Below are 16400 nucleotides of genomic sequence, written 5' to 3'. Positions count from 1 at the left end.
GCTGTGGAAGAACTCCTTGTGACCAAATAAGATTGAAAAGGCGTAATAGGACTGCAAGGGCTGACTGATGTAAATGTTGTAGCATACGAATATGAATGTCGTCGGGCCCAGCTGCCGATGATCAGCAAGCTGAGAGTGTTGGCTCCAGTTCTTGAAGTGTAAAAGGCACATTATACTGTTCTTCTCTGAGAGAAGAAAAGTCCAAGGGTGCTAACTCTCTGGCAGACTTTGAGGAAAGAAATGAGGGGCATAGATGGAGTCCCTGAGAAATACGGACAAGATGATTGCCAATTTTATTGGCAACATCTAGTGGGTTTGCTATATCAACACCGGCAACCCGCAGAACAGGAGCCGGGTCAGGAGAATATTTACCACTCAGTTTTCGTACTTTTTTCCAGACTGCACTCATAGAGGAAGCAGAGGTGATGGTGGAGACATAATCTCGCCAGCAAGTGCATTTAGCGTCACGGATGACACGGCGAGCGATCGCATGCTTCTGTTTAAAATCAAGGAGTCTCTCTGTGGTTCTATTGTACTGGTACCTGCCCCATGCAGCGCGTTTCAAACGTACTGCACGAGCACGAGCAGGAGACCACCAAGGCACGCATTTCTGAGAATGCCTGCCCGAAGTTTGGGGTATAGAATGAGAAGCTGCGGTTAAAACGGAGGAGGAGAAGAGGTGTAAAAGCTCATCGATGGAGGACGAAGAAGGAACCTCTCTAAAAACAGTTAGGTGTGAGTAAAGGTTCCAATTTGCCCGATCAAATTGCCAGCGTGGGATGCGAAGAGGTGGTGAATATGAAGGGGAAGTAAGAATGATTGGGAAATGATCGCTGTCATGTAAGTCCGGGAGAACAGACCAAGTGAAGTCTAATGCGGTGGAGGAAGAGCAGACTGAGAGATCGATGCAAGAGAGAGTATGAGTCCGAGGATCAAAATGGGTGTGTGTACCTGTATTTAAAACATGGAGGGGGTGGGTGGCAAGAAAAGCCTCTAACTGAATTCCACGGAATCACAGTGAGACCCCCCCAGAGGAAATGGTGGGCATTAAAATCACCAAGTAACAGAATCGGTGGCGGTAATGACAAAACAAGAAAGGCAATATCCGGAATAGATAATGCCCGAGAAGGAGATATAAAGAACAGAGCGTATACCACCTATGCAAGTGGATACGGGCTGCTGTGTAATGCAGCGAAGTATGAACAAATAGCTGATGGTACGGAATATCAGTGCGTAGAAGGGCACTTTCATTAAAGGTCCCATCAGGATAAAGATCTGAAGAATACAATAAATTATAGCCTGAGATGGGAGAGATAACAGCAGAGTGTAATTTTGGTTCCTGTAAGCAAACACCAACAGGGGCAAACTGGGAGAGTAACATCTGAAGCTCACTCCGATTACCCCTGAGGCCGCCTATATTCCACTGTAAATAGGCCATGATTGGCAATGATAAAGATACTTGAAATCCGAAGGTAAGGGTTCCTACAGACTAGAGGGGTTAGAAAAGTCCACATGCGGAGGCAGTGAAAAACGTTCAAGCAGCGAAGGAACGGTGCGCTGTGAAGAAAGGAGTTGCGCAGATGGAGGAGAGGAGAGAGAAGGAGCAGAGGGTGGATCAGTGTCCATTGATGGTTTGGTCTCTGCAATATATTCAGAGATTGCTTCAAGTGTTTCGGAATTCAGAGACGTCGTATGGGAGACAATATTGGAAATGGTAGGGGGAGGATGAGTAAAGATTGGAACTGTATTGGACTGTACCAAGGTAGGGGGGGGGCGAAAGGGTGGAGGGAACTGGAGAAGCGTGGAAGGGGACAGAAGAGGCAGAAACCTGGAAGGTGGCAGAAGAGGAAGAAACCTGGGAGGGAACAGGGAAGGTACAGTACGAGGAGGAGTGTGAACCTCTACACTTGTAACAGAGCCAGTGAGAGGGGGAGAACCAGGGACAGAGACAGGGAGGGTAAAATGAGGAGGTGAAAGATGGGTAGGCAGTGTTAACGGACCTTTTTTTGACTTTTGAGAAGTAGAGGGACGATTGGGAGGAGGTGTCATACGAGATCTCGTCGTTACTGAGGCTTGTGAGAGAGAACACAAAGAAGCGAGATCAGACTGAGGCGTTGAAGTAGGGACGTCTGAGCCGAGGACAGCAAAAGGATTAGATACAGGAGTGACTATGGGAGAGGTAACCACAGAGGTGGGTGTAGAAGATGGGATACCAGAAGTGGGGGGACGTTTTGAAACACGGGAATAAGAAACACGTGGGAGTCTCCCTTGGAGGCGGAGATGAGAAACTGCCATGGCATAAGGGAGACCTTCTGTCTCTTTGAGGTAACGGATTTCCCTCTCGTTTAAATAGACTTGACAACGGCGAGAGTATGAAGGGTGAGCCTCATGACAGTTAAGGCAAGAGGGAGATCGATTGCAAGACGTATGAGAATGGTCATCGGCACCACAGACTGGGCATTCGGCGATAGATCTGCAATATTTTGCTGGATGGCCGCCAGCAATTTCTACACTGTTGCGGTGTAGGGATCACCTTTCGGACTTGTAACCGATGTCCTGCTATATAAACTGAGGATGGGAGTTCTCGGCTGTCAAAAGTTAAACGAGCCACATTGCTAGGGTATCGTCTCCGCCCGCGGGCAGGAAGAATGTAAGTGTCTACCTTGAGGATTGGGAGATCTTGGAGTTCCAGCTGTTCAAGAATGTCAGTGCCACATGTCTGGAAATTTTGTTGAACTATGGTATGGGGCAGAATGACGGTACCACTACAAGAATTGAGGGAATGATGTTTTTCAAGAGTGACAGGAACAGAATCGATATGGGAAAGACGAGAGAGCTCATGAGCCTGGGTAGCATTCTGTACGGTGATGATGCGTGTACCGCTCTTAAGAGCATGAAAAGAAATATCTTTACCAACATGGCGTAGGAGTGCCTTGCCAATACTGTGGTCAGAAAGATAGGCAGTAGAGGAAGTCGGTCGTAAAGTGAAGAATTTAGTCCATTGTTCAGTCTGAAACTGAGCGTGGAAAGGTAGTGAAGGACGTGTCGATCGTTTCTGAGAACGAGAAGGTGGAGAAGTATCATCAGCAGGTAATTGTCGTTGGCGTTTAGGCGTGGGACCAGAGTTGGTCCGACGTGGAACGGGTCGGCGATTTTAAAATTGCCGCACCATAGAGGGAGAGGCCGGAAGCATAGTCAGAGGAGAGCGAAGGTCCGATAAATCGAAGGAGTCAGTCGAGGCCTCAGTACCTGAAGCGGGTGAGGAAACAGCACCGGCAAGAGGTACAGAGGCATGAGGAGTGTCTGAAGAGTGGTCCAAAGACGAGGCGGGGTCAGAACGGGGTGCGGTATCAAGAAGGGGCCCGGGGGTAGGAGGTTCATGGACTAGGGCTGCCATGGTTAGGTTACTTCTTTCTTTTTTTTTTTAAGAAAAAAAAAAAAGAAAGAAGAAAAGAAAATAAAAATAAAAAGAATAAAAAAAAAGGGGGACCGGGGAGGGATAGTTCCTAGGAGGAATGAAAGGGCCAGAAATCTCCCTCCGCGCCCAAGAGGACCTCAGCACCGCAAGTAGCGCAGATGCAGCATGGAACCCGTGCCATACCCTACCCATCATGCTAGTAAACTAACAATCCGGGATAGCAACCTCACATCTGCCGAGCTACCTCGGTGGACAAAAGAGAGGGCGGCCGGATATCCGCCACAAAGCATACCTCCTTCGGCCGCCACCCCCGGAATCCGAAAGGTGGCTTCCAGAGATACACCCGTCGCCCGAAAGACACCCAAAGCTACTCCGGGATACCGGAGAGGGATCGGGACATCCCCAGGCGATCCAGATTCCACGGCAAACTACGCCACCGCCAAGAACCTCAACGGAATGGGATGGACCCCGGTATCCTTTCCCCTACCTAGGAACTAGCGCGCCTGTGGGAGAAATCCCAAAGGCCGAAAAGAGGAAGGGCAAAAGGGAGGGGTGGGGAGGAGGAGGAGGAAAGGAAAAAGGGGAGGATGGGATAGGGGAGGGGAGATTGGGGGCAATTAGGTTTGGTCTGAGGAAGAAGACCGACAGGTCTAATTCCTCAGACCAAGAGCCTCTTCACCACGCCAAGGAGCCCCCCTTGAAGAGGTTGACGAACTTTACTTAACCTCTCGTAACATTCATTAGCATGGAAGTCTTTCTAAGATAAGATTTCGTTCGGATTTTTAACCCCGGAGGGTTAGCCACCCAGGATAACCCAAGAAAGTCAGTGCGTCATCGAGGACTGTCTAACTTATTTCCATTGGGGTCCTTAATCTTGTCCCCCAGGATGCGACCCACACCAGTCGACTAACACCCAGGTACCTATTTGCTGCTAGGTGAACAGGACAACAGGTGTAAGGAAACGTGTCGAAATGTTTCCACCCGCCGGGAATGGAACCCGGGCCCTCCGTGTGTGAAGCGGGAGCTTTAGCCACCAGGCCACCTGTGGAGGTATTATAATCAAGGGGGAAGCACTAAACCCAGAGGATTATACAGCGCCTGGGGGGGGGATGTGGAAGGCATTCAGGCTTAATTCGGGGAACTGGAGCAGTTCCAATTCCCTAAATCAAGAGCCCCTCACCAACATCAACTGTGGAGGTAGTACCATATTTATTATAATAAAAAAAGCGCTAAGGCACAAGGGCTATTATTATTATTATAATCAAAAAAGAAGCGCTAAGCCACAAGGACTATACAGCACACAAGGGCTATAGCATCGTGTTTTTTTTTTTTAATACATTACCTCTCCTTTTAAGGGAGGTACCTCGATACTAGCGAGGGGATTATAACCAGGGGGAGCGCTAAACCCGTAGAATATACAGCACTTGTGGGTGGGGAGTATTATTATTATAATCAAGGGGGAAGCACTAAACCCGTAGGATTATATAGCACCTATGGGGGGATGGAAGGCATTCAGGCTTAATTCAGGGAACTGGAGCACAGATCCAACTCCCTAAATCAAGAGCCCCTCACCATCAAGGAACCTTCCTTGAGGGGCATTCAGGCTCAATTCAGGGAACTGGAGCAGATCAAATTCCCTAGATCAAGTCCCTCACCAGCATCTAGGAACCTTCCCTGAGGGGCAGGAATCATAGTTATAGTGCATGGACTTGTCACAGACTTTTCTTTTTGGGTTATCCTAGGTTTTTTACACATGCTACGTATGATAATTATGCAACTATTTGTGTATACCTGAATAAACTTAAGCTCTAAACGCATAAGGGTCATACAGCGCTACCACCAGCAGCACATTATTATAATCAAGGGGGAAGCGCTAAACCCGGAGGATTATACAGCGCCTGGGGGGGGGATGTGGAAGGCATTCAGGCTTAATTCGGGGAACTGGAGCACAGATCCAATTCCCTAAATCAAGAGCCCCTCACCAACATCAAGGAACCTTCCTTGAGGGGAGGACCAGCAGCACAGAACCTCCCTTGAAAGGAAGGCTGAGCATAACATTCACGGGGAAGCACTAAACCCTAGTTTATGCTGTCTGTGAGGTTATGTTTGATCCCAAGGGGAGGGACCTCCGTTATAAGCCCAACCTTTCGGCAGCCTCCAGCCTAATTTACAAAGGCATATCTCCAAAGGATGACCGGAGAGGGTAGGAGGCATTTAATCATGAGGAAAAAAGGCAAGAGGCCCAATTCATCAGATCGAGAACCTTCTCACAGGGAGTGCTAAACCCACAGCAATAATGGTGCTTACAGGAACAAAGGCATTTTAGAAAAGCCTCGCCCAGGCTGAACTGCCTCTCTCTCTCTACACTCCAAAAGTTGTCAAAGGCAGTATACTTAAGCAGAGATGTGCTAAAGTTACCGTCAGCCATTTTTTAATAGTATCTGCAAAAAATTTGGTAGTCCCATACCTTTTTTTTTTTTTTTTTTACTAATCATGGGAAGCGAGTCCCATACTTAATAAAAATCACAATCCCATGTGTCACAAAGGTTATGTAGCACTTTAGAGATGCCAGTTTCTGGGTAATTGGTTATGAAATTTAATACATGGAAGTACATGATACATTATACTTTTAAGCAGCTTTTTACTAGGTAAAACTAGATGCTTTAAATGTCACTATCCATTGAAATTAACATCTGTAATAAAAGGAAAAAACATGCCTATTCACAGTAGTAAATGAAAGGCGAAATAAACTTCACATTTTATTGAGCTGTGATTTACTCGTCACCATCATCGTCATCTTCTTCCTCATTGTTGATCTGGAAGTACCTGAGCTCGTAGGTGTCCTTGGCAGTGGGGGGTGCCACCACTCTCAGCCAATCACGAAGGTTATTCTTCTTGAGATATTTCTTCGTCAGGTACTTCAGGTATCTGGCAAAAATGTGTAGGTTTACAAACTGATCAGTTATGGAAGGAAAAGGAGGAATATAAATGCATAAATTCAAGGATTGTGTGGATTAAAATAAGGGTTGAATGTGGAAAGTGAATTATACTAAGTGTTGTGTATGTGGAGATGAAAGGAATGCAGAGGAAAGATTTTGAGACAAAAAGTGTGTTTGGGGAGTTTTCAATCAAGTGGTGAGGACCTGTAGATGGGGTACAAGGACAATGCATTAGCAAGTATTTAACATTTAGGAGACTTACTTTCTTATTTTTTTTTTTACTGTATCAAGATTTTTAAATACAACTTAGACTTTTGATGTACCTTCTCTACCGAGAATTTAAAAATTCAGCCTCTCCCCACTTAACAACGGGGTTCCGTTCCTAAGAGTAGGCCAGTAAGAGAATTGGTCGTTAAATGAGAAGCATACTATACTGGTAGTGGGTTTGACGCCAGATTCACGGTTTTCTCAAACGCTTGACCAGAGAAAACAATGTTTACCCTCCACCAGACTCATCACTCAATAGCATATAAACATTGCATGTTGATATGCTATATGCTATGTAATGTTTCTTATATAATTTTGAAAATATCAGATGAATTAATGTAAATGTCTATATTAACCTAAAACAAGACATTTAATGTGCTCGAGTGATTTTTTTTTATTAAACATACATCGCATATAAACATTGGATGTTTTTATATACATACTATATATGTAACGTGTTTATATAATTTTGAAGAAAATAACATTGATGGATTAATGAAAGTGTCTATATTAAAGTAAAAGAAGACATTTAGTGGGCCCACGAGTGATTATTATTACATACTATTAGTATTATAACTATGGCGTAAGACTAGAGGGAAACTCTTGGTGAAAGAGTAACAAAGGCATGTTTATATGCTATGTAATGTGTTTCTTCTTAATTTTGAAGAAAATATCACAGATGGATTAATAAAAATGTCTATATTAACCTAAAATAAGACATTTAATGTGCCAAAGAGTGAGTCACGAACATATGAACGGCCCAGGTGAATACGTGTGGCACCAATGATTTCTGAGCGGATGCACAAAATCTGGGGGTAAAATTTCACCGAAAAAAAAAAGTGTTCAATTTCTGCACTGGCTGAAAACCGGAGGTCCACTGTATTTTTAAAATGTTCACACAGTAGTTTACTGTAATAAATAGAACAGAGGAAATCAGCTCTAATATACATTATTTTTTTTTTTCCCAACAAGTCCGCTGTCTCCAACCGAGGCAGGATGACCCAAAAAGGAAATACTTTCATCATTCAACACAAATAAATAACAAAAAGGCACAATACCGTGACTGGAACGATACACAAATAACCCGCACATAAAAGAGAGAAGCTTATGACGACGTTTCGGTCCGATCTGGACCATTGACAAAGTGACTTTGTCAATGGTCCAAGTCGGACCGAAACGTCGTCGTAAGCTTCTCTCTTTTATGTGCGGGTTATTTGTGTATCATTCAACACTTTCACCTCACTCATACATAATCACTGTCTTTGCAGAGGCGCCCAGATACAACAGTTTAAAAGCATATATAAAGATATACAACATCCCTCCAAACTGCCAATATCCCAAACCCCTCCTTGAAAGTGCAAACATTGTACTTCCCATTTTCAGTACTCAAGTCTGACTATGTAAAAATAACTGGTTTTCCTGAATCTCTTCACTAAATATTACCCTGCTCACACTCCAACAGCTCGTCAGGCCCCAAAACCAATTTGTCTCCATTCACTCCTATCTAACACGCTTCCTGGAAGTCCAAGCCCCTCGCCCCCAAAACCTCCTTTCCCCCCCTCCCTCCAACATTTTTGAGGATGACCCCTACCCTGCCTTCCTTCCCCTACAGATTTATATGCTCTCCAAGTCATTCTACTTTGATCCATTCTCTCTAAATGACCAAACCACCCTAACAACCACTCTTCAGCCCTCTGACTAATACTTTTATTAACTCCACATCTCCCAATTTCCACACTCAGAATTCTCTACATAATATGTATACCACACATTGCTCTTAGACACATCTCCACTGCCACCGACCCCCTCCTCGCTGCAGCATTTACAACCCAAGCTTCACACCCATATAAGTGTTGGTACCACTATACTTTCATACATTATCTATGGAGGCAAAGAAGGGAATGTTTTTTGTCTCCACATATACAGTGTACCTCAATGCACCATTCACCTTTTTCTCCATCATCAATTCTATGGTTAACCTCATTCTTCATAAACCCATCCACTGACACGTCAACTCCCAAATACGTATCTGAAAACATTACTTCTTCCATTCTCCCTCTCTCCATTGTGATATCCAATTTTTCTTGATGTAAATCATTTGATACCCTCATCACTACTATTATCTATGTTCATTTTCAACTTTCTACCTTTTCACACCTTCCCAAACTCGTCCACTAACCTTTGCAATTTTTTCTTTAGAATCTCCCATAAACACAGTATCTTCAGCAAAAAGTAACTGTCAACTCCCATTTTGTATTTGATTCCCCATAATTTAATCCCACCCCTCTCCCTAACATTTACTTCTTTTACAACCCCATCTATATATTAAATAACCACGGTGACATTACACATCCCTGTCTAAGACCTACTTTTACCAGGAAGTAGTTTCCCTCTCTTCTACACACCCTAACCTGAGCCTCAGCTGCTTTACCCCTTTTCCTTCTACGTAATGCCTCACGCACCTCCCCCACACTAACATCCTGCTCTTCTTCACTCCTAAAAGATGTCATACCTCACTGGCCAGTGCATGAAATTACCACCTCCCTTTCTTCATTGACATACAAAAGTTCCTCAAAATATTCCAGCCATCTACCCAATACCTCCAGCTTCCCATGTACCAACTCCCTTACTCTGTTTTTAACTGAAATACATTCATTCCCTAGGCTTTCTTAACTTGTTCATCTCACTCTAATTTTTTTTCTTTTCATCAAAATTTCTTGACAGTGCCTCTCCCACTCTATCATCTGCCCTCCTTTTGCACTCTCCTTACCTTTCTTTTACTCTCCATATACTCTGCTTTTCTTATGACACTTCTGCTTTGTAAAAACCTATCATAAGCTACCTTTCTCTCTTTTATCACACCCTTTACTTCATTCCACCAATCACTCCTCTTTCCTCCTGCACCCACCCTCCTATAGCCACAAACTTCTGCCCTACATTCTAATACATGTACTACATTTCTAGAACTACTCCAACCCTCTTCAACCCCCCCCCACTACTCATACTTGCACTAGCCCACCTTTCTGCCAATAGTTGCTTATAGTATCTGACTCCCCCCTCCCTTAGTTTATACACTTTCACCTCTCTTACTTGCTGTTGCCATTTTCTGTTCGTCCCATCTGCCTCTTACTCTATCTGTAGCTACAACTAAATAATGATCAGATATATCAGTTGCCCCTCTATAAACATGTACATCCTGGAGCCTACCCATCAATCTTGTATCCACCAATTCAAAATCTAACTACTTTCATCATACCTTGTATATTTAATCCTCTTCTTCATAAAATATGTATTACTTATTACTAAACCTCTTTCTACACATAGCTCAATTAAAGGCTCCCCATTTTCATTTACCCCTGGCACCCCAAATTTACCCACTACTCCCTCTCCACAACATTTTTACCCACTTTAGCATTGAAATCCTCAACGACAAGTACCCTCACACTTGGTTCAAAACTCCCCACGCACTCACTCAACATTTCCCAAAATCTGGTTGGAAGTTCAAGTGGTCGGTAAACTAGTACGTCGCTAGGTGGTAAGAGCCTGTATAAGTTATACTGGAGGTAGCTATAGGTTCCTATGATAGCAAGGGTTTATTGTTTTGAGTAGAATTCTGGCTAGTACCTCTGAAACGATAAAGCTATTTTTTTTTGTTTAATGGCATCTGAAATGGCAATTAAAGATTTAACAAGTGCCCTTTCAGGTAGCTTCATCATTTTGGAAATATTAGCCAGAATTCTACTAAAATACAGTGGACCCCCGGTTTACGACATTTCATTCCAGAAGTACGTTCAGGTGCCAGTACTGAACGAATTTGTTCCCATAAGGAATATTGTGAATTAGATTAGTCCATTTCAGACCCCCAAACATACACGTACAAACGCACTTACATAATTGGTCGCACTGGGAGGTGATCGTAAAGCGGGGGTCCACTGTACTTTCAAAGGTTAAATCATAGCCTTCTTATTTAACACCTTTCAACAGTTACCACTTCCTGTTGTTAAACCTGCCAATATTTTCACTGATAATCATTTGGATATGTCCATGAACTTCAAAGCAGTTGAAGCAATTTCTAATTTTTTTTTTTATTATTACACACATACTGCTTCTTTCTTACATGCCAGATAAAACTGAGCCTTGTGTATATTCCAGTGCCATATATTAACTTTATCCATGTACATAAGAAAGGAACACTGCAGCAGGACTGTTGGCCCATACTAGGCAGGTCCTTCACAATCCATCCCACTAACAAAATATTTGCCCAACCCAATTTTCAATGCTACCCAAGGAATAAGCTTTGATAATTGTTTACCTATTTGCAAGTCCCACTCAAATCCAACCCCTCTCACTCGTGTATTTATCCAACCTAAATTTGAAACTACCCAAGGTTTTAGCCTCGATAACCCTACTAAGCAGACTGTTCCACTCATCAACTACCCTATTTCCAAACCAATACTTTTCTATCTCCTTTCTAAATCTAAACCTGTCTAATTTGAATCCATTACTGCGGATTTTCTCTTGGAGAGATATCCTCAAGACCTTATTTATATCCCCTTTATTGATACCCATCTTCCACTTATACTCTCAGTTGAGTTTTTTTTTTTTTTGTGTGTCAATATACAGAACAAAAACCTGGCTTTCATTTAAAAAAAAAAAAAAATATACACACCTTTTGGAGAAGGAAATATCTGCATTAAGTGTGATCTTGTGCTTATTTCGTTCCAATGACACTTGATTGGAGAAATTGTTGACCTTGCCATTAACCTTTATACGCTGCTGCAAAAATGTCTCCTGCAAGACAGAACAACCGTTTGGCACTGTAGGGAAGTTGGCCCTACTAGCAACCAACTAGGGAAGGTCACCCTAGCTATTGTTCTATTAGTGCCAGTTAACAAGTGAAACCCAAACTTAATACATGTATTTAAGCAGAAGCAAATCTCAATAGTCATCAACTATACAAAAACTAAACCAAGACAATGCAGTTCACAAACTATAAATTGAAATCTGCCCCAGACATTAGCACATCAGCCAACAAAATAAAATGATTGATCTAACTAGTTCAGAAAGAAAATTAGTTGACTTAACCTAGCTTTGATGTGATAAACCTGAGATTTAGTCTCTACCAGTTGAGTTTTTTTTTTTTTAAACCATATGATCAACAGTTTGGCTATTTAAGGTTGAAGAATCACATTATATAATTAGCTTAACAATCTGGGTATTATATTAAGCATAGAAATAAAGGGTGGGGGTATGTAATGAAAAAATTAATAAAGTAAATTTATCATGTGCGGTGTTTGTACTAGGGTGGGTGCTGTAAATTATGTAATTATATAATTACCATACAGGTTCTAATACTTCATGTAATTCTTCTTACCTGTAGCATTACAGGTTACAATAACCATATTCTTAGTGATCGATTGTCTTCTGCAATAGGAGACCAAGTCCACTACTACAGTCTACAATTAAACAATCAAGAGATATTCGTTTTGCAATTTGGGAGGAGCAGACAATCGGCAATATTGTACACCCCTTCCCTCTATTAGTCTGATTAGTGAGAGGTTTCCCAATTATGTAATGGAGTAATATACAGTTCTATAGGTCATATTAAATGTATGCAACAAAAATTAGATAATTCAAAGCACCAAAATTATATATATGTAAATGTAATTAAGATGAGAATTACGTAAAGACACTTACAAAGTCTGCAGCATTCATGATTCCATCCTCCACGGGCTGACGGCAGTCTATGTGGAACTTAAGCTGTAGTTTCTTGGCACGACGACCCTTGGTAATCTTTCCCCTGGCAACTAAGCTCTTCTTCATCTGGGCACGTGGCTTTAGGGGCTTCTTGCCACCAGCGGCCTTGGTTGTGGTCTTAGCTGTGAACTTTGTTTTGATCTTTTCTGAGGCCTTTGTCCTGACCTTCTCTGTCTTGACCTTTTCTGTCTTGACCTTATCTGCAGCAGGCTGTGCTTTGGCCTTATCTGCAGCAGGCTTTGCTTTGGCCTTATCTGCAGCAGGCTTTGCTTTGGCTTTATCTGCAGCAGGCTTTGCTTTGGCCTTATCTGCAGCAGGCTTTGCTTTGACCTTATCTGCAGCAGGCTTTGCTTTGGCCTTATCTGCAGCAGGCTTTGCTTTGGCCTTATCTGCAGCAGGCTTTGCTTTGACCTCTGCAGGCTTTGCTTTGGCCTCTGCAGGCTTTGCTTTGGCCTCTGCAGGCTTTGCTTTGGCCGCTGCAGGCTTTGCTTTGGCTTCTGTGAGCTTTGCTTTGGCCTTATCCGTGGGCTTTGCTTTGGCCTTATCCGCAGATTTTGCCGTGGACTTACCCATGGTCTTTGCCTGCGGCTTCTTTGCTGAAGACTTTACCTGGGAGTATAAAACAAATATAAATTATCTATTTCCTTAAACAATACTGAAAATATTTAAGAGCAGTCGATCAGTCAAGTGGGTGATGAAATTTTGTCTGCAGTGCCACTGCCTATGTAATGGGATATAGCATCATGTCAAATTTAATTTAAAGAGCCTTTACATAAAAGCAGGAATAAATAAAGGGGATGTAAATATCGTGGTAAAAATATCTAACCAAGACAGAACTCTCAGCAATGGGTTCAAGATGGAAAAATTTGGATTTAGAAAGATATACGAAAGCACTGGTCTGAACTTAAGGAACACTGCATCAGACCTATTAGCACAAGCTAGTAACATCACTGAAGCTAAAATGTTGGGTACTTTTAAAGTAAGTTAGACAAGTACATGAGTGGGTGAGAGTTGGACCCGACTGGCTTGTGCCAGTGGGTGACTTGGACCTGCCTTGCATGGGCCATCAAGCCTGCTGTAGTGCTTTTGCTTTCTTAAGTTAAAGCCTGAGCATCACTGCAATAGGTTTACTGAGCCACTTTAGACATACCACTTATCAACATTACTGCCAAACCAGCACCTGCCAATTAGATATACATGTACTTCAGTTGCTCTGCAACCCAAGAATGGTACATATCTCCACATCCATAAGTCACTTACGAGGACCAGGAATTGCAAACATTGTTTTAGGTAAGGCTTGAAGATGATCAATGGATGCATTTTCCATCTGTCACACAAACCATTATACCAATTTGAGCAAACTGTGACTTACACTGCAAAAATTCCTTCAAAGAAAATGCACCAGTGATGAAAGTTTAAAACCAATCAGAGGTCTTCTATTAACTTGAAGGGTATAATGTGATGAAAATATCTAATCACAACATGACTTGCAGCAATGGGTTAAAAACTGAATAAAAATTAGATTTACTGCAAAGAACCTGCACCCCCATTCATTGACAACTAGTCCAATTTCTATGTCAAATATACCAACTCGATTGAGGGGGCCATTGCTGACTGACAGAAGATAAGAGGTATGGGTGTGTGTGGGAAACAGTCAGGTTGCAGCACTAGGGTCAGGTCAGCAAAGGGAGACAGCAGAGGGCAGCATGAGACTAGCTCCCTTAAGGTTTATTATGCTAATAGCAGGAGTACAAGAAATAAGATAGGCTAAGATTAATTGTGAGTGCAGGAAGCATAGTTATTATTGCTATAACAAGAGACCTGGCTCAATCTGAAAGATAGAGAGATGCCTTCTGAATGCCACATACAAGGCTATAAATTATTCCACACTGATAGGGTCAACAGGAAGGGTGGTGGATTAGTGATGTATGTCAGAGATAATTTAAATTGTGTTAGACAAGGTATAAAATTAACAGCATCAGCCACTCAATCTGGTTTCAGCTTCCCGAGGGCCGTGAAAAATTAATCTTGGGTGTGATATATAGGCCCCCAAACCTTGATAAGGAGTGCAGTAAACTTCTGTGGGAAGAAATTCGTAAGGCATCTACATACGAAAATGTGCTAATGGGAGATTTTAAATTTAGACAAATTGACCGAGGCAATTTGACAGGAAATTTAGATTCAAGCAACTTTCTTAATACGATTCAGGATTGCTTATCAAAAGTGTGACAATCAGGAGTAGTTTGAGGTTATCAGTCCCTCAGGCTGGAGTAGACTCCTACCTGGAGGCTGAGGGACTGATTACCTCAATTGTTATAAACATGGGGAAGCGCTAAACCCGTAGGGTTACACAGCGCCTGTGGGGGAGGTATTCAGGCTTAATTCAGGGAACCGGAGCACAGATCCAATTCCTTAGATCAAGTGCCCCTCACCAGCATCAAGGAACCTCCCTTGAGGGGCCTGATTACCTCAAACTCCTCCTGATCTTCACCATTCTTGTGTACTGGACTGATGAAGCCACTGTGGTGAATAATTATAATTATAATCAAGGGGGAAGCGCTAAACCCGGAGGATTATACAGCGCCTGGGGGGGGGGGGATGTGGAAGGCATTCAGGCTTAATTCGGGGAACTGGAGCACAGATCCAATTCCCTAAATCAAGAGCCCCTCACCAACATCAAGGAACCTTCCATGAGGGGCACTGTGGTGAAGCTTTCCCACAATCATAAGACTCAAGTGTTGGACACGTGTCTTGCTCATCAACTCATGGGAACTCACATATCTACACGGACACCAATGCAAATTAGTCAATTGACCTTTTTAAAGGAGGTTATCCTAGGCATTTTACACATTACTAGTCTGATAATTCGTGTACCTACGTAAATATATAAACCACGTCCCACCATCACTGAACAACACATGGCAGCATCAAGACCCCATGATGCTCTTATATATACGAGTTTAAGGGCAAGAGAAGGCTACAGTTACCACTCCTACAATCATAACTAAGCGCTAAATCCACAAGGGCCGCACAGCGCTGCCCAGAGAGGTACATCGAAGGCCTTAATATAGTAAATAAGAAGAGAAGAACGACTCACCGATGTCATGTTGACGGTGTTGCTGAGTGAGAGAGAGAGAGAGGTGCTCCAGCCTCGCCCTAACACACACTATACTTATATCCACAATAACACATTATTTCATCCAATTTTTATTAATTTATTATTATTTTATTTGCTAATTCTTGTACTGTAATATTTTATTACGCTGGAAATATGGATTTAGATTGAATTTATTTCTAAGATTTGAAGTGACACCCATTGCTTTAAGCTGTATTTTAGCCACAATTTCGCTCTCTGCAATTTACACATTGTTATTTTCTTTACTAATTTGTTATATTACAATATTTTATAACACTAAAAGTGAGAAATTTATATTGAATTTATTTGTAAGATTTGAAGTTACAAACATTGCTTTAATCTTTATTTTAACCACAATTCTTCCCTCTATTATTCACAAATTATCATTTTCTTTAGTAATTTTAAATACTAGAATATTTGTGAAGCTTAAAAGTAAATTTAGATTGAATTTATGTCTAAAGTTTAAGGGACAGTTATTACTTAAAAATTTTAACCACAATTCCTCCTTCTATATATACATTATACATATACATAGATACATATATATATATATATATATATATATATATATATATATATATATATATATATATATATATATATATATATATAGATACATATATATATATATATATATATATATATATATATATATATATATATATATATATATATATATATATATATATATATATATATATATATATATATATATATATATATATATATTTCTGTAAACTATAATGCTTTTAAAATAAATGATTCTTATATTAGAGGAAATTTCAGTCTAACAATACGAACTATCAATATTTTTTTCAACCTCATAATAAATTTCTTTTACCCATAAATCCCGATTTTATATAATAATTTATATAATAAGAAT

The 16400-nt window shown here is 41.5% G+C and overlaps 1 protein-coding gene across 1 annotated transcript; it reads right to left on the bottom strand.

Annotated features, from left to right (window-relative positions):
* Positions 1–6164: 6164 nt before the first annotated feature.
* LOC128689319 (Ribosomal protein L22) lies at positions 6165–15626 on the bottom strand. The gene is made up of 4 exons (XM_053777465.2): positions 15479–15626; positions 12322–12990; positions 11294–11415; positions 6165–6346 (listed from the first exon to the last, which is right to left on the bottom strand). Exons 1-4 carry the CDS (start codon positions 15485–15487, stop codon positions 6193–6195), a joined length of 954 nt encoding a protein of 317 aa, XP_053633440.1. The 5' UTR covers positions 15488–15626; the 3' UTR covers positions 6165–6192.
* Between the last annotated feature and the right edge of the window lie 774 nt (positions 15627–16400).

This window comes from Cherax quadricarinatus, chromosome 18 (genome assembly GCF_038502225.1).
Source record: "Cherax quadricarinatus isolate ZL_2023a chromosome 18, ASM3850222v1, whole genome shotgun sequence".
Taxonomy (NCBI): domain Eukaryota; kingdom Metazoa; phylum Arthropoda; class Malacostraca; order Decapoda; family Parastacidae; genus Cherax; species Cherax quadricarinatus.
The sequence above is the reverse complement of the archived record's forward strand: the minus strand, read 5'-3'. Positions and strand labels throughout refer to the sequence as shown.